General features: G+C 45.3%; 1 protein-coding gene across 1 annotated transcript; it reads left to right on the forward strand.

The window, feature by feature from the left end:
- The first annotated feature begins 693 nt into the window (after nt 1-693).
- f5 (coagulation factor V) lies at nt 694-18,936 on the forward strand. Its single transcript, XM_010889943.4, has 24 exons — nt 694-940; nt 1,350-1,429; nt 1,857-1,979; nt 3,379-3,591; nt 3,966-4,136; nt 5,795-6,016; nt 6,245-6,410; nt 6,961-7,141; nt 7,619-7,921; nt 8,153-8,300; nt 8,515-8,727; nt 9,201-11,487; nt 11,618-11,786; nt 12,348-12,584; nt 12,953-13,172; nt 14,398-14,577; nt 14,659-14,775; nt 14,985-15,056; nt 15,221-15,306; nt 15,571-15,726; nt 15,852-15,996; nt 16,723-16,874; nt 17,077-17,259; nt 18,583-18,936. The coding sequence occupies exons 1-24, from the start codon at nt 774-776 to the stop codon at nt 18,727-18,729; spliced, it is 6,138 nt and encodes a 2,045-aa protein (XP_010888245.2). The 5' UTR covers nt 694-773; the 3' UTR covers nt 18,730-18,936.
- The last annotated feature ends 738 nt before the right edge of the window (nt 18,937-19,674 follow it).

Here is a 19,674-nt window from a genome sequence, read left to right on the forward strand (position 1 = left end):
AGTCACAAATGGGGTGAAGAGAAAATCTATAAGTCGATCTAAAAGTCGATCTCCAGGAACACGATTGGGCGGCCCTTGCAATATTGCGTGTTAAGACAATTAATTAATTATTTAATTAATTAATGACGTCTTAATGTTGTGTACAGGGGAGAATGAATTTAATTTAATAAAGGTGGCATTGTTTATAAAGTGAGCAGCTTTGCATTTCTGTTTACTACCGTTAAAAAAAAGTACAACTGAACGATTACTCAAATTGGACTGTTCTGCACGACATAAACGATCATTCGTTCTTCATTCTCCATAGCTATTGTTGTGTATACTTCTGGGCTGTTACTGATCTGTCTATCCTGGTCTTGAATGAACTGTTTCAAGGCTTATCGTGGAACATTTGGGGGAATGTCATCTGCAGGACATCCATGGTGCTCAGTGAGGAATGAAATGTTCCCTTGAGCCTGAGGTTTGTGTTTATCAAAACAGGAATGTCTCCTCCTGTGCTTATTACTTCACAGGGGAGTCACTGACAAAAAGTAACATGTGGTTTAAACCAACAAGAGAAGAAAATTGGGTCTCAGTGTGCACGCTCGTGTGGTGGAGTGCACACTTTCTGTCAGACGTCACTGTGTGTGTGTGTGTGTGTGTGTGTTTGTGGGGGGAGGTTGCTCTATGACTCCTTGTACTGTGATAAAACACACAGTGGACTTTTATTGCCAGGTCACAATTTCCTCTCGTCCACAACAGACAGACGGTCAACCCTTGGAGATCCAACCCCAGACATGAGGATTAATTCCCGGGAAGGGGTTCACCATCTCCTGCTTCTCCTGGCGCTCGTCTTGGTTCTCCCGTCCCACACTACAGCGCAGCAGCCCACAGACAGGAGGAGATACTACTATATTGCAGCCATAAACATTGACTGGGACTACATGTCTGACGGACCGCTAAGGTTAATCCTTCTTAAATACTTTAGAATTCGATTTTCCAGTTGAAAGAATTCGATTTTTCCATTTTATTTTCTCCTATAACCTTGTCTTTTTTTCCCTTCGAGTGTCGGGTCCTCTCTAAAAGAGACGGGCTTCATGCTGTGACTACATGACAGATATACTGAGTTCATCTTGCTCCTGTCTTGGAAGGTTTAGCGTGTTAGTGTTTGATCTGGTGTTCACAGCAGCACCGCAGCCCCATTTCCTTGTCTTCCAGCAAATGTAACGGGACAAAATTAAATAATTGTTGTGAATGATAATCTGAATCCTAGACTGTGAGTGTAGTATTACCCATTATCTCCTGTACAGTATGTTCATGGTTGGGGTCTGTTTATGTTCGATCGGTCTTTGTTTTTTCCCTTGGGGATCTAGATTCGGCTCCTATAAGAAAGTGGTGTACAGGGAATATGATGAGGGATTCAAGCAGGCGAAGACCCATCCTTCCTGGTTAGGTAAATACATTTGTATGCTTTGGCATTCTCATTGTGGTTGGGTGAATGACGAGTATAGGGTTTGGGATGTCCGAAAGACAGTATAGCTTTCACTGGAAATGTTTTCCTCCCAAAAACACTCACACACACACACACACATACACATTTGATGAAATCTGTCTTTCTATGTATGTTCATCAGCCATGAAAGACTTTCTTCATCTTCTTTTCTGACCTAATGGAGAAACATCTCATGTCGATTGATTCATTGTATTTATGTTATGGAGCTTTCTAAGTCAAAAAATCTAACATATCACATTGCAGGGGATGACACAACATTCACCACTAGTTTTCAGCCTTAAAATCCCCAATATAAAGAATGGCACAAAATTTGCAAAAAATACACCCGTATCCACCAATATCTTTGTGTGCTTGTGGTTATTTTGCAGGACTCCTTGGTCCCACCATCCGGGGTCAAGAGGGAGAAACTCTGGTGGTCAAGTTCAAAAACATGGCCGATAAACCCCATAGTCTTCATGCCCACGGCATCACTTATGGGAAACAGTCAGAGGGTGGGTACTGGCCTGGGCTTCAGCCAATCACGTTGTCTTTATCAACTGACCTATCAATGTTGGAAAATGGCTACCAGAGATGTTGTCTTCATTAACTGACCTATCAGAGTTGAGACGTGGCTACCAGTGTTGTTGTCTTCATTAATTAACCAATTGGGTTGCTACTTTTGAGCTAGGACATCCCTCACCATGTGTTGAATTTGCAGAACTCTAAAGGTTTATTCCACAGGGTTCTGCATGATTGGTGTCATTGTGGCCGTGGTTTCTGGTAACAGTGAGGTATCCCACCACTAGACAGATACACCCAGCCTGTGACTAAATTGTGCGTTTGGAAACAGGGACTTAGGGCCTCTTTAATGTTGTTCATTCAGTTAAGTACACATGTTGAGCAACAGAAACAGCTGTGTTTGGCTTTTTACTTAATATTAACCAGGATAGAAAGATAAACACACGCAACAGAACTGAAGACCAACAGAATGTCCCCTGAAGCCATCTCGGATCTGGGGTTTATTTTTGTAAATGCTGAGGATTTAAAGTTATATTACTCTTTAATGAATGCTTGAACCAAACTATATTGTGAAGTTAAGTTATTTTAACAAGATGGCTGGATGTTCTAGACAGGTTACCTCTAAAACCGGATAACCCCAAAACATAGTAAAATACCACAAAATTGAAATGTATGGAAAAACTATTTCTGTAAAAAATCTAATTGGAACATATATAGTCGCAATATTTCCATACATTTCATAATCTTGCCACTTGTCATGTCTGTTATTTTAAACATTGTGTGATACTCCGAGGCTGAGGCACTGGGGATTGATCGGGCATACCAGAGATGGACTCTGAGCTAAATAGGTCTTATATATTTGTAGTGGTTGTTTCAGTATTACTGACTGCCCAGCCACCCAGGGCCTTCCATCCCATATATCTAACTACATTTTTCTATCAAACATATGAAAACTAACCTCATATGGAGGTCATAATTGTATTCCTCCATAAGATTGCAGGAATTATGGTAAACGGTGTTCTTTCATGGTAACTAACAACCCAAAGTGGTCCTAGTGCAACTTAAAACAATTAGCAGGATTAAAAACAGTGGCAGATCCATCTTTTCTCAGATCTTTAATTACGACCTTATTTCCCCTGGACGAATATATATATTTTTTACTGCAGGAGAAAGATCCATATGGTTCTGGCACACGTTCAGACACTTACTCAATAAAAGTCAGGGCAAAGACCGGTCCACAGCCAGGCATCCAACTTGTTGGGGGTCGGACCACATGACCAGGGTTTGACATTACACAACCTCAAGTTCAAATTCTCATCATTTCAAAGCAACAACGTGTCCTCTCATTACGCTTCATTCAGTAATTACGGATCAAACGCTACCTCCCTCTAGGCTCCCTGTACTTCGACAACACGTCGCAGTTTGAGAAAGAGGATGACGCAGTGCCGCCTGGAGGAGAACACACATACTACTGGGAGGTGACTCCAGACGTGGTCCCCCAGGCCACGGACCCCACCTGTCTGACCCACACCTACTTCTCCCACCATGACATTGTCAAGGACTACAACTCGGGCCTGATCGGAACCCTGCTGATCTGTAAAGCAGGTATCACCACCACCTTCAATCGCCAAGTCAATTTATATATTTTACTTTGTTTAAAGGTGCTAATACTGTAGTGATAAGCAATGTATGGAGATACATAAAGCGATCACACAATTATATACAAAATGCAGTGAGTTAATAGGATAGGTAATGGGCTATTAGTGAGTTAATTCTAACTTGTTATACCATTGTATTCTAAGTTGTTGAACCCATTTACAGTTCCAGTATATGCAATATGGTATGTAACAAATGTACAGTGTTAATTTGAAATGTATATGGCTTGTTCCTGACACAAAGTGTTTTATAAGTGAAGATATAAAACATCCATGTCAGAAAGTAGCCAAGCGTATATAGCCCGAATTCTCCCTTCTCCCCAGGGAGCCTTGACGAGGATGGAGAACAGGTGTTGGTCCACCAGGAGTATGTCATCCTCATGGGGGTGTTCAATGAGAATTTGAGCTGGTACAAGCCAAAGACGGACTTTGCAACTGCCACTAGAAACCACGTCAAACACACTATCAATGGATACGCCAACGGATCACTTCCAGGTTCCTATGTCTTTTGGACTTTTGCTGACACCTGCTGATAAGGATTGTTAAGGGGATCAGTGGTTTGGGTTTGTTAGCTTCAGTTGTTCCACCACAGCTGGCTGTTGAGTGAGACTATTTAAGTTGGTGATGGTATACACTCACCTAAAGCATTATTAGGAACACCTGTTCAATTTCTCATCAATGCAATTATCTAATCAACCAATCACATGGCAGTTGCTTCAATGCATTTAGGGGTGTGGTCCTGGTCAAGAGAATCTCCTGAACTGAATGTCAGAATGGGAAAGAAAGGTGATTTAAGCAATTTTGAGCGTGGCATGGTTGTTGGTGCCAGACAGGCCGATCTGAGTATTTCAAAATCTGCTCAGTTACTGGGATTTTCACGCACAACCATTTCTAGGGTTTACAAAGAATGGTGTGAAAAGGGAATAACATCCAGTATGCGGCAGTCCTGTGGGCGAAAATGCCTTGTTGATGCTAGAGGTCAGAGGAGAATGGGCCGACTGATTCAAGCTGATAGAAGAGCAACTTTGACTGAAATAACCACTCGTTACAACCCAGGTATGCAGCAAAGCATTTGTGAAGCCACAACACGCACAACCTTGAGGCGGATGGGCTACAACAGCAGAAGACCCCACCGGGTACCACTCATCTCCACTACAAATAGGAAAAAGAGGCTACAATTTGCACGAGCTCACCAAAATTGGACAGTTGAAGACTGGAAGAATGTTGCCTGTTCTGATGAGTCTCGATTTTGGTTGAAACATTCAGATGGTAGAGTCAGAATTTGGCGTAAACAGAATGAGAACATGGATCCATCATGCCTTGTTACCACTGTGCAGGCTGGTGGTGGTGGTGTAATGGTGTGGGGGATGTTTTCTTGGCACACTTTAGGCCCCTTAGTGCCAATTGGGCATCGTTTAAATGCCACAGCCTACCTGAGCATTGTTTCTGACCATGTCCATCCCTTTATGACCACCTCTGATGGCTACTTCCAGCAGGATAATGCACCATGTCACAAAGCTCGAATCATTTCAAATTGGTTTCTTGAACATGACAATGAGTTCACTGTACTGAAATGGCCCCCACAGTCACCAGATCTCAACCCAATAGAGCATCTTTGGGATGTGGTGGAACGGGAGCTTCGTGCCCTGGATGTGGATCCCACAAATCTTCATCAACTGCAAGATGCTATCCTATCAATATGGGCCAACATTTCTAAAGAATGCTTTCAGCACCTTGTTGAATCAATGCCACGTAGAATTAAGGCAGTTCTGAAGGTGAAAGGGGGTCAAACAGAGTATTAGTATGGTGTTCCTAATAATCGTTTAGGTGAGTGTATATGCATATCTGTGTATTCTTGGCCAAAACACTGTTCTTGGCAAAACACCATGTTCGCCTTCACCAAAGACTTCCTCCTGTAACCGGATATGGCATAATGATCATGCATTCATTCTCATTGGGGCTTCCAGCAAAATAATCAAAAATGGGCCTGATGTACAACAGAAAATAGAACTGTGATGGCTTTCACCCTTCCTTTCTGTTCTTCCATGGGTACAGGGATGTATTGTGGACTCGTTTCTGTTGCTTTATTTTATAGTCAGTACCACAGCCCTCCATTCGTCCTCTCTCTCACCTCCCCCTCCTCACCTCCCCAGGTCTGAGTGTCTGTGCCCACACCTCTGTCAGCCTGCACCTGGTGGGCATGAGCACGGAGCCGGAGCTGTTCTCCGTGCACATCAACGGCCAGGTCCTGCAGCACGCCGGACACCGGGTCTCTTCCGTGGGCCTGATCGCCGGCACCGGCACCAGCGCCAACATGACGGCCGTCCACGCCGGCCGCTGGCTCCTCTCCTCACACATCGACAAGCATCTGGAGGGTGAGTGGCATTCGGCGTCACCGCGACGACCTGGTTAGAATGTCACGGGTTCCCGGGAATGTGTGCAGAGTGTGTTTTACTGTGAAAGCGGATGGCGACGTTACACCCCGGCTGACCCGGAAGCATTGGGGTGCGCTGAGGTTCTGAAAAGGTTTGGTTGAATTTCGCCGTTGTGACCACGACATACCACATGGTCCTTCTGACTGAATCCCTTTCTTGCCACTGTAGCTGGTATGCATGGGTTTGTGGAGGTCCGGAGCTGTGAGGGTTTCAACCCCCCCCAGCGTAAGCTGACCATCAAGGAGAAACAAGAAAGCCAGGTGTGGATTTACTACATCGCAGCTGAGGAGGTTGTGTGGGACTACGCACCAAATATGCCTGAATTAATTGACGGGTAAACTGAAATTTAAAGATTAATGTTTATTAAGTTGTTTGTATAGCCTCAACTTTTGATAATCTAATCTTTATGTACTAGTATGAATTTGTGCACATTTTGGCATTCTCCCTTCACCTATTGAATCCATGGCTGAATCGCAAATGAACCCCTCACCCCACTCTAACCCCAGCCTTTCATTTACACAAGTGTCCCAATGGGGCCAAAGGGCTAATTAGACTCTCCAGTGGCCCCTTCCAGGGACTGTGCGATGTCGGGTTTTGAGACCTGACGCATTATGCACACATTTCTAAATGGACAGGAGTGATTGGCTTGTATTACCAATTGAAGGTGGACCATGAATTGCATCACGTGTACAAAAGTTATGTGTTTATCAAACGCCTAGTCACTCTGTGGAAGTCGCCCTCAGAGATTCAACAGCAACGCCTTAGAGGTCATTACGAGCAAGTGCACCGTCGACAGATAAGGCCTGGCTTTACATTCATGGCATCTGACTGGTCCCAGTGACCTCCGGTGACATCACATCCTCTGTTCGTCCTGTTCCTCTCAGGGACTACAAGTTAAAGTACCTGAAGCAAAGCCCGGATCGAATAGGCAGGAAGTATAAGAAGGCGGTGTACACACAGTACACAAATGCCATGTTCACCGAGCGGGCGGAAAACAAAAAGAGAAAGCAGGAGTTGGGCATCATCGGGCCTGTCATCAGGGCGCAGATCCGTGACGTCATTAAGGTGAGACGCAAATGCTTAATGTTCTTCCTATGATCAAATGCATTCTCCCTTTCCAAATCCATCCTTAGCCTCTGAAAGCTGTGCCATGTATGTTCACATGTTTCACCCTTTCCTTGTATAAACGGCATGGTTATTAGGGCCTCTTTACACTACAATTGTTATTTTGATTTTGTGTTTAGAAGATGTGTTGCCAGATGTCGGGTATCTTTTTTTTTTTTTTTTTTAAGTGTAAACAGATGAACATGTAAATTGTCAACCACTACCTTGCCAGTTAATTTGGAAGCCTTTTTCTAAAGACACACAATGGTTAACGGAAGTATGAATGGAATGTTTCCTGTGACAACTTAGCACACCACTCGCGTGAAGGCATGTCATAGGAGGTCAAAGGGCGCTCCCCTGTTGTTGACATTAGCAGCTACCTGGCTAAAACTGAAACCTTAATCTCCCTCTGCCAATTGCCTCTTTCCACACGCCCAGATCGTCTTCAAGAACATGGCCACCCGACCGTACAGCATCTACCCCCACGGGCTGACCGTGGACAAGGCAGCGGAGGGGGTCAACTACCCTGCGGGGGGTAACCAGACGCACGGAGTCCAGCCCGGGGAGACGTACACCTACGTGTGGGAGATCATCGAGGAGGACCAGCCTTTGCCGGGCGACCCGCAGTGTGTGACCCGCATGTACCACAGCGCGGTGAACACGCCCCGAGACGTAGCATCGGGTCTAGTAGGGCCCCTGCTCATCTGTAAAAGCCAGTCCCTTACCAAGAGGAACGTGCAGGTATTTCTATTTCTACGCAGGTCTGTAGATAATCTGTGGAAAGGGTTCTGCCTGGAACCAAATAAACGGTTCAGTGTGGAATCAAACAGGCTTAGTGTGTTGCCACGTGATATCGAATGCTATACTTGAGTGCTCTCTAACCGTCCATACATAACACCAGAATAATGTTTTATTAAATATATTTTGTTCACGCTTTAATGTACATTGTTATATTTAACTCTGTCTCTGTAGCTAAAATCGGACAAAGAGCAGCATGCCATGTTTGCAGTTTTTGATGAGAATAAGAGCTGGTACCTGGACGAAAACATTGCATCGTACAGCGAACCAGGAAAGGCCAAGAAAGATGACCCAGACTTTCATAAATCAAACATTATGCATAGTGAGTACCAATCACCTATACAATCTGAAAATATGATTTGATAATCTGAGAATAACACACCATTTACTTTTTAATATAAATCCTTCCAATCTACAATGCACTCAGAATAATGTATACAATGTTTTTTTAAATGCACTAATTGTCATATGATCACCCCACTGAAATTGTAACCAATTTCCTTTACTGACTGAAATGGTACTAATAATTTCCCCAGCAATTAACGGGTATGTGTATGAGAGCGGCCAGCCCCTGGGCTTCTGCAATGGGGAGATTGTCACGTGGCACGTGTCCAGCATTGGAGCGCACGACTACATCCAGACTGCAACGTTCTACGGTCACACGTTTGACCTGAACGACCGCACAGAGGACTTCCTCAGCTTGTTCCCCATGACCGGCGAAACCATCACCATGAACATGGACAACGTTGGTTAGTCAGCGGTTAATGGGCTGCCGGGACAGACTTTCCATTTACTCCACACACCAAACCCACACCAGATTTCGGAAGCACTGAGCTTTAGTTGTAAGAAGCGAAAGCTAAAAGCCCAAAACTGATGATTAAGAATGACATTCATATAGTCATCAATGGACCAAGATCCAACCAAAACATGACTTTTTGTGTGTAACCCAAGCTCTCCAAAAAAGGGCTGGAGCATGCTGGTTTTCTGTTCTACCTCATCATTAATGTCACCCAACTGGTGTCCCAGGCCTAAATCAGTCCCTTAATAGAGGGTCGTTTTTTAGGGCATTATAGCAACAGTAGAATAAAGGTCAATTAAATTTGGATGTTTGACTCAGCACACGCAATACATAATAAAGGTAAAATTTAAAACATCTTTACGATAGTGAAACATTTCCTTATGTTTGAATTGTAAGAATAGATTTGTTCTGTTCCTTCGTCAGGTATTTGGCTGCTGGCATCCCTGAACTCCCATGAGACCACCAAAGGGCTGCGTGTGAAGTTCAAAGACGTTGAATGCTTCAGAGACTACGTATATGAATATGAAGTTGATGCAGAAACCGACACAGTTGCGAATAAGGCGAAAGATGACTTCTCCATTTGGAAACCTGAGGATGTTGTAACGGCCAAAGAGGCAGAAAAAGAGAAGGAGATTGAGAAACCTGAAAAGCTGGTGTTTGATGACGAGACAGATGAGTGGGCAGCACAACTGAATCTGAGGTCATTCAAAAATATCACAAAGGAGACAGACATGGAGAAATTGGATCTGTCTATGTATGACTATAGAACCGCTGATGAGCCTGATTCTGCCCTGACTGACACGTCATTGGCTGAGATGGAGGCAACTAACACGTCATTGGCTGAGAGGGATGCAATTAAAACGCCATTGGCTGGGAGGGAGGCAACTAACACGTCACTTGCTGGGAGGGAGGCAACTAACACGTCATTGGCTGGGAGGGAGGCAACTAACACGTCATTGGCTGGGAGGGAGGCAACTAACACGTCACTGGCTGAGAGGGAGGCAACTAACACATCATTGGCTGAGAGGGAGGCAAGTAACACGTCATTGGCTGAGAGGGATGCAACTAAAACGCCATTGGCTGGGAGGGAGGCAATTAACACATCTCTGGCTCGGAAGGAGACAACAAGCACGTCATTGGCTGGGAGGGAGGCAACTAACACGTCATTGACTGAGATGGAGACACCTGGAGTGCGTACCTTTACAACAAAGTCTCCGTTCATCGAAAGCTTTGCTGGGACTGCAACGGAATCACTCAACTTAACAGTGGTCCAGTTAGACTCCAGCTTTAACCGCTCTTTAATGTGGACGACAGAGACAGAAACAGAAACAGTTCTTGCCACAGCAGTCACAGCTACGGAAACATCGCAGAGTCAGGTCAAAATAAGGTCAGACGCGGCGGAAAAAAGGCTCATACAAACCCGACGCCAGTGGACCACCGTGAACAGAACCTCAGTGGATGACACATTCATGGGAGAGTCGGAGGAAACGATTACTAGAGGCGATGTCTTCTACTCTGAGACACTTCCCAACACTTCCAACAATACAGAGGAGGGAAAGGGGGATGATGGCAGCAATATACTCCTGGGCAGGGAGTCTGTCACTGCCTCAGCCAGTGAAAACGGTACAGCTATAAATGCATCTCTAAATGTCGCAAACCAAGTGGATAGGGCATTGATTGATATAGATAGGAAGATAAATATTAGCAAGTTTGAGGAACCTAACATGACCGGTTTTGATGTTAAGACAGAAATCTGTGGTAACATCACTGTTAATGGTTCATCGCAAAATGGCACACTTCCATCAGATACCGGAACATTCTCTGGCAAAGTGGAAACACAGAATGACACAAATACCACTGTTATAAACCACCGGAATTCAACAGTGACTAGACCTGAGAGTAAAGAAAACTGTACTGTGCCGGATACCGTGCTAGAGTCCTCCTCAGAAAGCTTCTCCGACAAGACCCCCAGTGCTAATCCAGGTGTGGACAACCAATCACTGTCAACCATTGAGGACCCAGACAACTCTGACCAGATTCCCTCTGAGGAAGTGATCATCTACCTGAGAGACAACAATAGCCAAGTCATCCGTACTAACTCCTTGGATCTGCAGGAGGAGCACTGGGGCTATGAGGGGACACACGAGATGGTCCCTGTGGAGATGCCGGATCACATGGTCAAATACATTGGGAACGAACTCCCAGAACCCAGCACCACTCCAGAAATAAATAAACCCATCATCAAGTCCGTCCACCGTAGACAAAAGCCAGCTAAAGGCCATGGCATGAAAACTAAGAAAAAGAAGGAATACAAGCCCCAACCACCGAGAAGGTTTGGTTTCTCCCCGCGGGGGTTCAAACCGGCTCCCGACATTGGACTCACACCCAGAGGGGCCAGACCCATCTCCAGCGAGGAGGACTTCTCAGACAAAGCCATTGTGATCGGCGTGCCACGACCTGACTTCAGCGACTATGAGATTTATGTCCCCAATGATGGCCACGAGGAAATCACTCTAAAACATGCTGAGGACATAGGGGACGAATATGAGGAGATTGAATATATCGACCCTTACAAAGAGAAGGGGGACATGCAGGATCTAACTCTGGACGAGAACGCTAAATATTTCCTCAAAACGGCGGGGGATAACGTGAAGGTGTACTTCATTACAGCGGAGGAGGTGCAGTGGGACTACGGGGGATATGGACAAAGGTAAAGACAAACTGGGGAATGGGGGGCTGGGGTGGGAAATGCAGAAAGTCATCTTATGTGGCCAAACTTTTCTTCTGGCGTTTAGCATATCTTTAATTTTACTTGTTGTCTTTCTCTACTGCCACAAAAGGAGGCATGATAAGTCAGGGGACAATGAAAGGCAAACTAAGTTCTCCAAAGTAGTTTTCCGAGGTTACCTGGACAGCTTGTTCAGCATGCCACAAATCCGAGGAGAAATGGATGAACACCTGGGCATCCTGGGGCCGGTCATTAAGGCCGAGGTTGGACAAATGATCATGGTAGGACAAAAAACAGAACCGCAGGGCCATGAATGCCCAAAATTTTAATTGTGTCCTTGTTTACTATATAAATATTTGTTGTACCGTGTTTTACTTTATTTAATAGATAGTGTGGAATGATGGGAGAGGGTTGTTCCTGAAAGAGGAGTGGGCTGGAATCAGAATAGCTTTAAATTCCACAATAATTATAAAGTACATTAAACACACAACCCAAATTGTTATTGTAGCCATCCTGCAGTGAGTAAATGAGCACTGGAGGCATAACTCTGTCCACTAGACATCCTGGACCACTGGTATGTGTTTTTATTATTAGGAAATGTCCTTGGCCTCTGTGTTTTTCATTAATTGGAATGTGTTGTTGGCCTCTGTGTTTTTCATTAATTGGAATGTGTCCTTGGCCTCTAGTGGTTTTTCATTAATTGGAATGTGTCCTTGGCCTCTTCTTTTCTTTTAGGAAATGGAATATGTCCTTGGCCTCTAGGTATTTTTCAGGACATGTAATGTGTGTCTTGGACCTCTGGGTATTTCTCAGGAAATGGAACGTGTGTCTTTGGCCTCTAGGTATTTTTCAGGAACCTGGCCAGCCGTCCATACTCGCTACACGCCAACGGAGTTTCCTACACCAAGCAGACGGAAGGGTTATCCTATGAGGATGGGTCCAAGTACTGGTACAAATATGACAACGAGGTCAAGCCCAACACTACATACACGTACCTCTGGAAGGTCAGCGCCAATGTAGGGCCCACCAAGGACGAGTCTGACTGTCGCACCTGGGCCTACTACTCTGGTGTTAACCCTGTGAGTAGACTCTGATATTTCCAAAGAAATATTCCCATACAAATATCAAATAATATTTTAGTACCATCTTTCAAGTCTTTCTCATTAAGACACTGGCTTACACTGCACATACGCACAGACTATTGGCAAAATGGATCAGCTCTGATTTGGTTTCAATTCTCAATGGGTCAGTGTTGTTGAGTCTTACCCTCTTTCAGTTAAAGGATACAACCTCACTACTTTCTATTTATAGAGTCCATTTCTCTGCCTCTAAGGTATTTCATGTTAACGTTTGTCTTCTGATGCACCTCTTGCTAACATGGTGCCCCTCAACTGGAATACTTCCTGAGAGATCTAGTTTTTAAACGGTTTACTCTTGTCTCCTCCAGGAGAAGGATATCCACTCGGGTCTAATTGGGCCGTTGCTGGTGTGTCGGAAGGGCACTCTGAGCAAGAAGGTGGTCGATATGAGAGAGTTCATGCTTCTCTTCATGACCTTTGACGAGTCTCAGAGCTGGTACTACCAGAAGAACCGTGAGGTTCTGGAAATGAAGAACAGACGGGCCCGGCTAAAGGACCCTGATTCCAAAGATAACCTGAAGTTCCATGGTAGGCACTTTGTAACCTCACAGCATTATGACAAAGTGATGGGTGTCGGTACCAGAAATGACTAGTGGGTCGCGGCCGGCCCCTCTTGGATCAAAACTTGGTTTTGGCCGTATAATTAAATATGCGTATAATTGTACAATATCTGTAAGAACAATGAAGACAGACAGACGCTGCCGGCAGACAGACCCGCCGGCTGAGCATGCTAAACATTACCAACACAACAGACAGGCAGTTAGTCAGAGCTTCCCTCTTCCTGAATGCAAAGTAAGTGCAAAGTACCTCTGGGCACAGACACTGAGGCCGACTGGAAGTGGACACTCCTGCAGGATTAGGAGTCCGGTCGGACTGGCCAGACCTGTTTCACCTTAAATGCAGAGAAAAACCAAACAAATGTAAATGTTAAGAGTAAACAATCTGCCCCCTCCTCAGACTCTGGTAGTCACTTTAAAACACAAGCCAACAGAGGGAATGTCGTCACGCAAGGGCTTGGGATTGAACCAGACACTGTTATAATGGTTTTTATGTGTAGGTTAGTTGAATACTGAATGCTGGTAGCTGTGGTATATGTAAGCAATGAGGCAAGAGTGGATGTGGTGTATGTAAACACTGAGGCAAGAGTGGATGTGGTATATGTAAGCAATAAGACGAGTGGATGTGGTGTATGTAAACACTGAGGCAAGAGTGGATGTGGTATATGTAAGCAATAAGACGAGTGGATGTGGTATATGTAAACACTGAGGCAAGAGTGGATGTGGTATATGTAAACACTGAGGCAAGAGTGGATGTGGTATATGTAAACACTGAGGCAAGAGTGGATGTGTTATATGTAAACACTGAGGCAAGAGTGGATGTGTTATATGTAAACACTGAGGCAAGAGTGGATGTGGTATATGTAAGCAATAAGATGGGTGGATGTGGTGTATGTAAACACTGAGGCAAGAGTGGATGTGGTATATGTAAACACTGAGGCAAGAGTGGATGTGGTATATGTAAGCAATAAGACGAGTGGATGTGGTATATGTAAACACTGAGGCAAGAGTGGATGTGGTATATGTAAACACTGAGGCAAGAGTGGATGTGGTATATGCAAACACTGAGGCAAGAGTGGATGTGGTATATGGCTCTGTGTCCAGCTTTTAGCCAGGGTATATAACACACTCCATCCTGTCTTATTGCTCACATCTAAATAAAATCATTAAAAATTGTGTGTGTCTGTGTGTGGCAGCCATCAATGGAATCATCTTCAGTCTGAAGGGCCTGAGGATGTATTCCAACCAGGCGGTGCGCTGGCACCTATTCAACATGGGGCCTCCTTCCGACCTCCACAGTGTCCACTTCCACGGCCAGATCTTCCTCCACAAACAGATCCGGGACCACACCCAGGCAGTCTACCCACTCATGCCTGGTGAGAGTGTAGATGGGTGGCACGTTGGACTTTCAATGATGCCGCCAGTCCCCGCTAACCTGCTCTGGTTCCATTTCCCAGGTGGCTTTGCGACACTGGAGATGTTGCCGTCCAAACCTGGGCTTTGGCAGCTGGAGACAGAGGTCGGACAGTACCAACAGAAGGGGATGCAGACCCTCTTCCTGGTTATAGATAATAGTATGACCCATTCAAATCACTCAGGGTAGTCAAACGCAAAAATAACATAGGCAGATATATTTCAATAACACTGAAATGTATTTAAATATATTGGTTGAATATATTAGAGACATAAAAATATGATACATATATTGAGCAATAAATTCATTATACCTTTTGTAATACAGTAGTAATTGTTGTAAAAAAAAAAAATATTTGGTGTTTTCCAGATTGTGACCATCCGCTGGGTCTCATTTCTGGAAGTGTCAAAGACGACCAGATCACAGCGAACGACAAACGAGGTATCACCGCACACTGCCTGCCTCCAGATTTTGGGTGGTTAGGCTGAAATAACTAGTGCCTACCTGACATTAGTTTAAAAACCATGCATAGCGTCTCAAATCCGTGACGATAACGGTTGCGGTGTCTTATCGTCTCACAAGCTTGAGTGTCCCGCCTTTTGCAGGATACTGGGAGCCTCATCTGGCCAGACTGAACAACCAAGGCAAATACAACGCATGGAGCACCGACAAGAAGGGCAGCTGGATACAGGTAACCTTACCTGCCTGTCTGGGATGAGGTTCTTTCAACATTGTGTAGCAACTGAACAAGTGTTCCTCAAGGTTCCCTACAGGGGGCAGCATGAGTATATAATTGCATTGTATAATCTGTAAAATTAGAAATATATTTTGTCTTACTTATACCACTCTGTCTGAGGTGCACTTGGATAATCCTGGATAAATAAGGGCTACCTGCTGCTACCGACTGTCGGGGTCGCGTGTCCGTGTAATGGGTACTGTGACCTTTAACCTGTAGGTGGACTTCCAGAGGCCCGTGGTGATCAGTCACATAGAGACCCAGGGGGCCAAACAGTTGTTCTCGTCCCACTATGTGGTCAATTACACCATCTCCTACAGCACGGACAAGAGGATGTGGATCTACTACAAAGGAAACAGCAATGAGATAAGAATGGTAAACAGCACTACAATAGACCTAAGAGAGACTTTTAGTACATTACATCAAAGGGGATCATGTATTTAGATTATACAATAGAGTATAAAAGCATTTTAATCAAAAAATATCTTTCACTGTTGAAGACTTTCACAGGTAACCAGGATGCTAACCAGGTGCAGCGCAACACTTTCTTCCCTCCTCTGATTGGCCGATTTATCAGACTCCACCCCCTCCACTCCTACAACTCACAGATGGTCCGTATGGAGTACTACGGCTGTGAGCTGGATGGTGAGAGATGATAATGAAGATGACAATATTGATTAAGTTGATGTATGGCGTCAGTACTCTTTTTGTTGTTATAATGTTATCTGAGCCAATGTGAGAGCACAGAACCTTAGGTCTAATTAAGGGGATGATAATAGAGCACAGAACATTAGGTCTAATTAAGGGGATGATGTCAGAGCACAGAACCTTAGGTATAATTAAGGGGATGATAAAAGAGCACAGAACCTTAGGTCTAATTAAGGGGATGATAATAGAGCACAGAACATTAGGTCTAATTAAGGGGATGATGTCAGAGCACAGAACCTTAGGTATAATTAAGGGGATGATAAAAGAGCACCGAACCTTTGGTCTAATTAAGGGGATGATAATAGAGCACAGAACCTTAGGTCTAATTAAGGGGATGATAATAGAGCACAGAACCTTAGGTCTAATTAAGGGGATGATAATAGAGCACAGAACCTTAGTTCTAATTAAGGGGATGATGTCAGAGCACAGAACCTTATGTATAATTAAGGGGATTATGTCAGAGCACAACGCCTCAGGTCTAATTAAGGGGATGATAATAGAGCACAGAACCTTAGGTCTAATTAACGGGATGATAATAGAGCACAAACCCTTAGGTCTAATTAGGTGGATGATGTCAGAGCACAAACCCTTAGGTCTAATTAAGGGGATGATGTCAGAGCACAAAGCCTCAGGTCTAATAAAGTGGGTTATGCCCTGTGCCAGGTTGTTCTGTGCCCCTGGGCATGGAGCGTGGGCAGATAGAGGACTACCGTATCACTGCCAGCTCCACAGCCTCTAGCTGGTACTTCGGCCCCTGGAAAGCCTCGCTGGCGCGACTCAACTTACCGGGCATCGTCAACGCGTGGCAGGCCGAGGTAAAATGACACCTTACACACACGTGCACACGCGCACACACACACACACACACACACACACACACACACACACACTTGAACACATAACATGATTTCGACACTTGCCGCATGCACACACACACACACACCTGCAGTGTTCTGTTACCGTTTGGAGGTGCACTGTTTTGGCTCAGGCAGTTGTTTGCTCCCGGCCTCCCTCCAGAGTAACAACCTGGACCAGTGGCTGCAGGTGGAGCTGGCCCAGGTCAAGAAGATCACTGGCATCGTCACCCAGGGGGCCAAGTCCCGGGGCAAGGAGCAGTACGTCACCTCCTACCGCCTGGACTACAGCCACGACGGGACACACTGGGTCAAGTACACCGACGACGATGACAACGTCTTCAAGGTGGGGAAGTTGCTGGGCGCGTGAAAGTCACCCCTCCGAGGGGCTGAGTGTCTGCGGCGTTTCCGTTCAGGGATGGGGTTTGACACGCGCGCCAAAAATATCGTGTGGTTTCACAACCCCGCTGTGACAGGGCCGGGGGCGCGGGACACAGAGGCAGAGAGGAGGTGTCCTGCACAGACCTTTATAGTGGGGGATGGGCAGTCTCGTGGTCGGCAAGCAGGTCAGAAAACGAATCGGAAACACTAAAGGGACAGAGGATTTGGCAGGCAAAGGTCGTAACGAGGTGGTCCACAAGGCAGAAGCACAGGGGGCAGGCAGGATGGGGGTCAGGGACAGGCAAAGGTCGTAACGAGGTGGTCCACAAGGCAGAAGCACAGGGGGCAGGCAGGATGGGGGTCAGGGACAGGCAAAGGTCGTAACGAGGTGATCCACAAGGCAGAAGCACAGGGGGCAGGCAGGATGGGGGTCAGGGACAGGCAAAGGTCGTAACGAGGTGATCCACAAGGCAGAAGCACAGGGGGCAGGCAGGATGGGGGTCAGGGACAGCAGGGGTTCTGTAACCGGGAAGGCAGAGCAGAGAACGGGTAACAGGAGACAGGTTACACAGGAGTAATTGCTAGAAACGCATGAAAAGACAATACGATCTGACAGCGGGCGAACAGAAAACACAGGCATAAATAGACAAGTGGTAACAGGAACATGGGAGACACCTGGTGGGGGGGGGGACAACGGCGAGACAGGTGAAACCAATCAGGGCGTGACACGCTGTCAGACAGAGCTTCATCAAGGCCTTTCTATAGCTAATAAGTGTCCGTGGTGCTGGGGAAAGAAACGCTTTGTAGTGTCCTTTAAATGGAACGGCACATTCTGACTGAGACAGCGTGGATTGTATAGAGCTGCGTGAAACTCCTTAGCCAATTGTGTCCACATTGTCCGGGACAGACGTGTTTGCTTGTGATATAGAGGTCTTGAGATCAAGCCAGACGTGCCTAACTGGGAGGAAGTGGTACTCAATAAGTATGACTTCCTGTAAACCTGCATATGTAGTCTTAAGAGTGAATGCAGGAACATTGAATGTCATGTTTTATTATGTTATAGCGTAGATCTTAAGCAGTACAGACTGAAACAAGCCCATAATCAAAGTTGTTGCTTGTCAATGAAGTGATGTCTTGCGGGATGTCATGACGTTATATAACTGTGCGATGTCATTGCATTACGTAACTGTGTGATGTCATTGCATTACCTTAATGTGTGAGGTCAGTACAAAACATGCAAAAACATTTGTCCCCATGCTTGACCTACTTCCTTCCACTCTCTTCCCAGATATTCCCTGGCAACACTGATAGCAATGGCCATGTGAAGAACTACATCTATCCTCCAATTTTCTCTCGCTTCATCAGGGTCATTCCTCATGACTGGAAGAGCACCATCACCCTGCGCGTAGAGCTGTTAGGCTGTGACTTTGAATGAAGAAAACCCAAACACACTACATCTGAGGTTGTGATGAATAAGACATTTTAATCTAAAGTGTGAGTTGTTCTGCAGTTCTCAGACTAGGATGCAGCCCTTAATTCATATGTCTCAAACAGGCAACAACAACACCACTTACAGTGAGGGAAACAATTATTTGATCCCCTGCTGATTTTGTACGTTTGCCCACTGATGAAGAAATGATCAGTCTATCATTTTAATGGTAGGTTTATTTGAACAGTGAGAGACAAAAAAATCTAAAATGTTATGAATTGATTTGCATTTTAATGAGTGAAATAAGTATTTGACCCCTCTATAAAACATGACTTAGTACTTGGTGGCAAAACCCTTGTTGGCAATCACAGAGGTCAGACGTTTCTTGTAGTTGGCCACCAGGTTTGCACACATCTCAGGAGCGATTTTATCTCACTCCTCTTTGCAGATATTCTCCAAGTCATTAAGGTTTCGAGGCATCTCAAACCTTCAGCTCCCTCCACAGATTTTCTATGAGATTAAGGTCTGGAGACTGGCTAGCCCAGCATAATGTTTCCACCTCCATGTTTGACGGTGGGGATGATATCCTTGGGGTCATAGGCAGCATTCCTCCTCCTCCAAACACAGCGAGTTGAGTTGATGCCGAAGAGCTCGATTTTGGTCTCATCTGACCACAACACTTTCACCCATTTCTCCTCTGAATCATTCAGATGTTCATTGGCAAACTTCAGACGGACCTGTACATGTACTTTCTTGAGCAGGGGGACCTTGCGGGTGTTGCAGGATTTCAGTTCTTCACAGCGTAGTGTGTTACCAATTTTTTTCTTGGTGACTGTGGTCCCAGCTGCCTTAAGATCCTTAACAAGATCCTCCCGTTTAGTTCTGGGCTGATTCCTCACTGTTCTCATGATCATTGTGTTTTTCTGGATTTTTTTGTTATTCTTTCTCTCA

This window comes from Esox lucius, chromosome 20, assembly GCF_011004845.1.
Source record: "Esox lucius isolate fEsoLuc1 chromosome 20, fEsoLuc1.pri, whole genome shotgun sequence".
NCBI lineage: Eukaryota > Metazoa > Chordata > Actinopteri > Esociformes > Esocidae > Esox > Esox lucius.

Coding starts and splice junctions, on each gene's coding strand:
- f5 (XM_010889943.4), top strand. CDS start 774: ATGAGGATTAATTCCCGGGAAGGGGTTCACCATCTCCTGCTTCTCCTG. Junction 11,787..12,347: donor AGGTTGGACAAATGATCATG/GTAGGACAAAAA, acceptor TTTGGCCTCTAG/GTATTTTTCAGGAACCTGGC. Junction 14,776..14,984: donor CTTCCTGGTTATAGATAATA/GTATGACCCATT, acceptor GGTGTTTTCCAG/ATTGTGACCATCCGCTGGGT.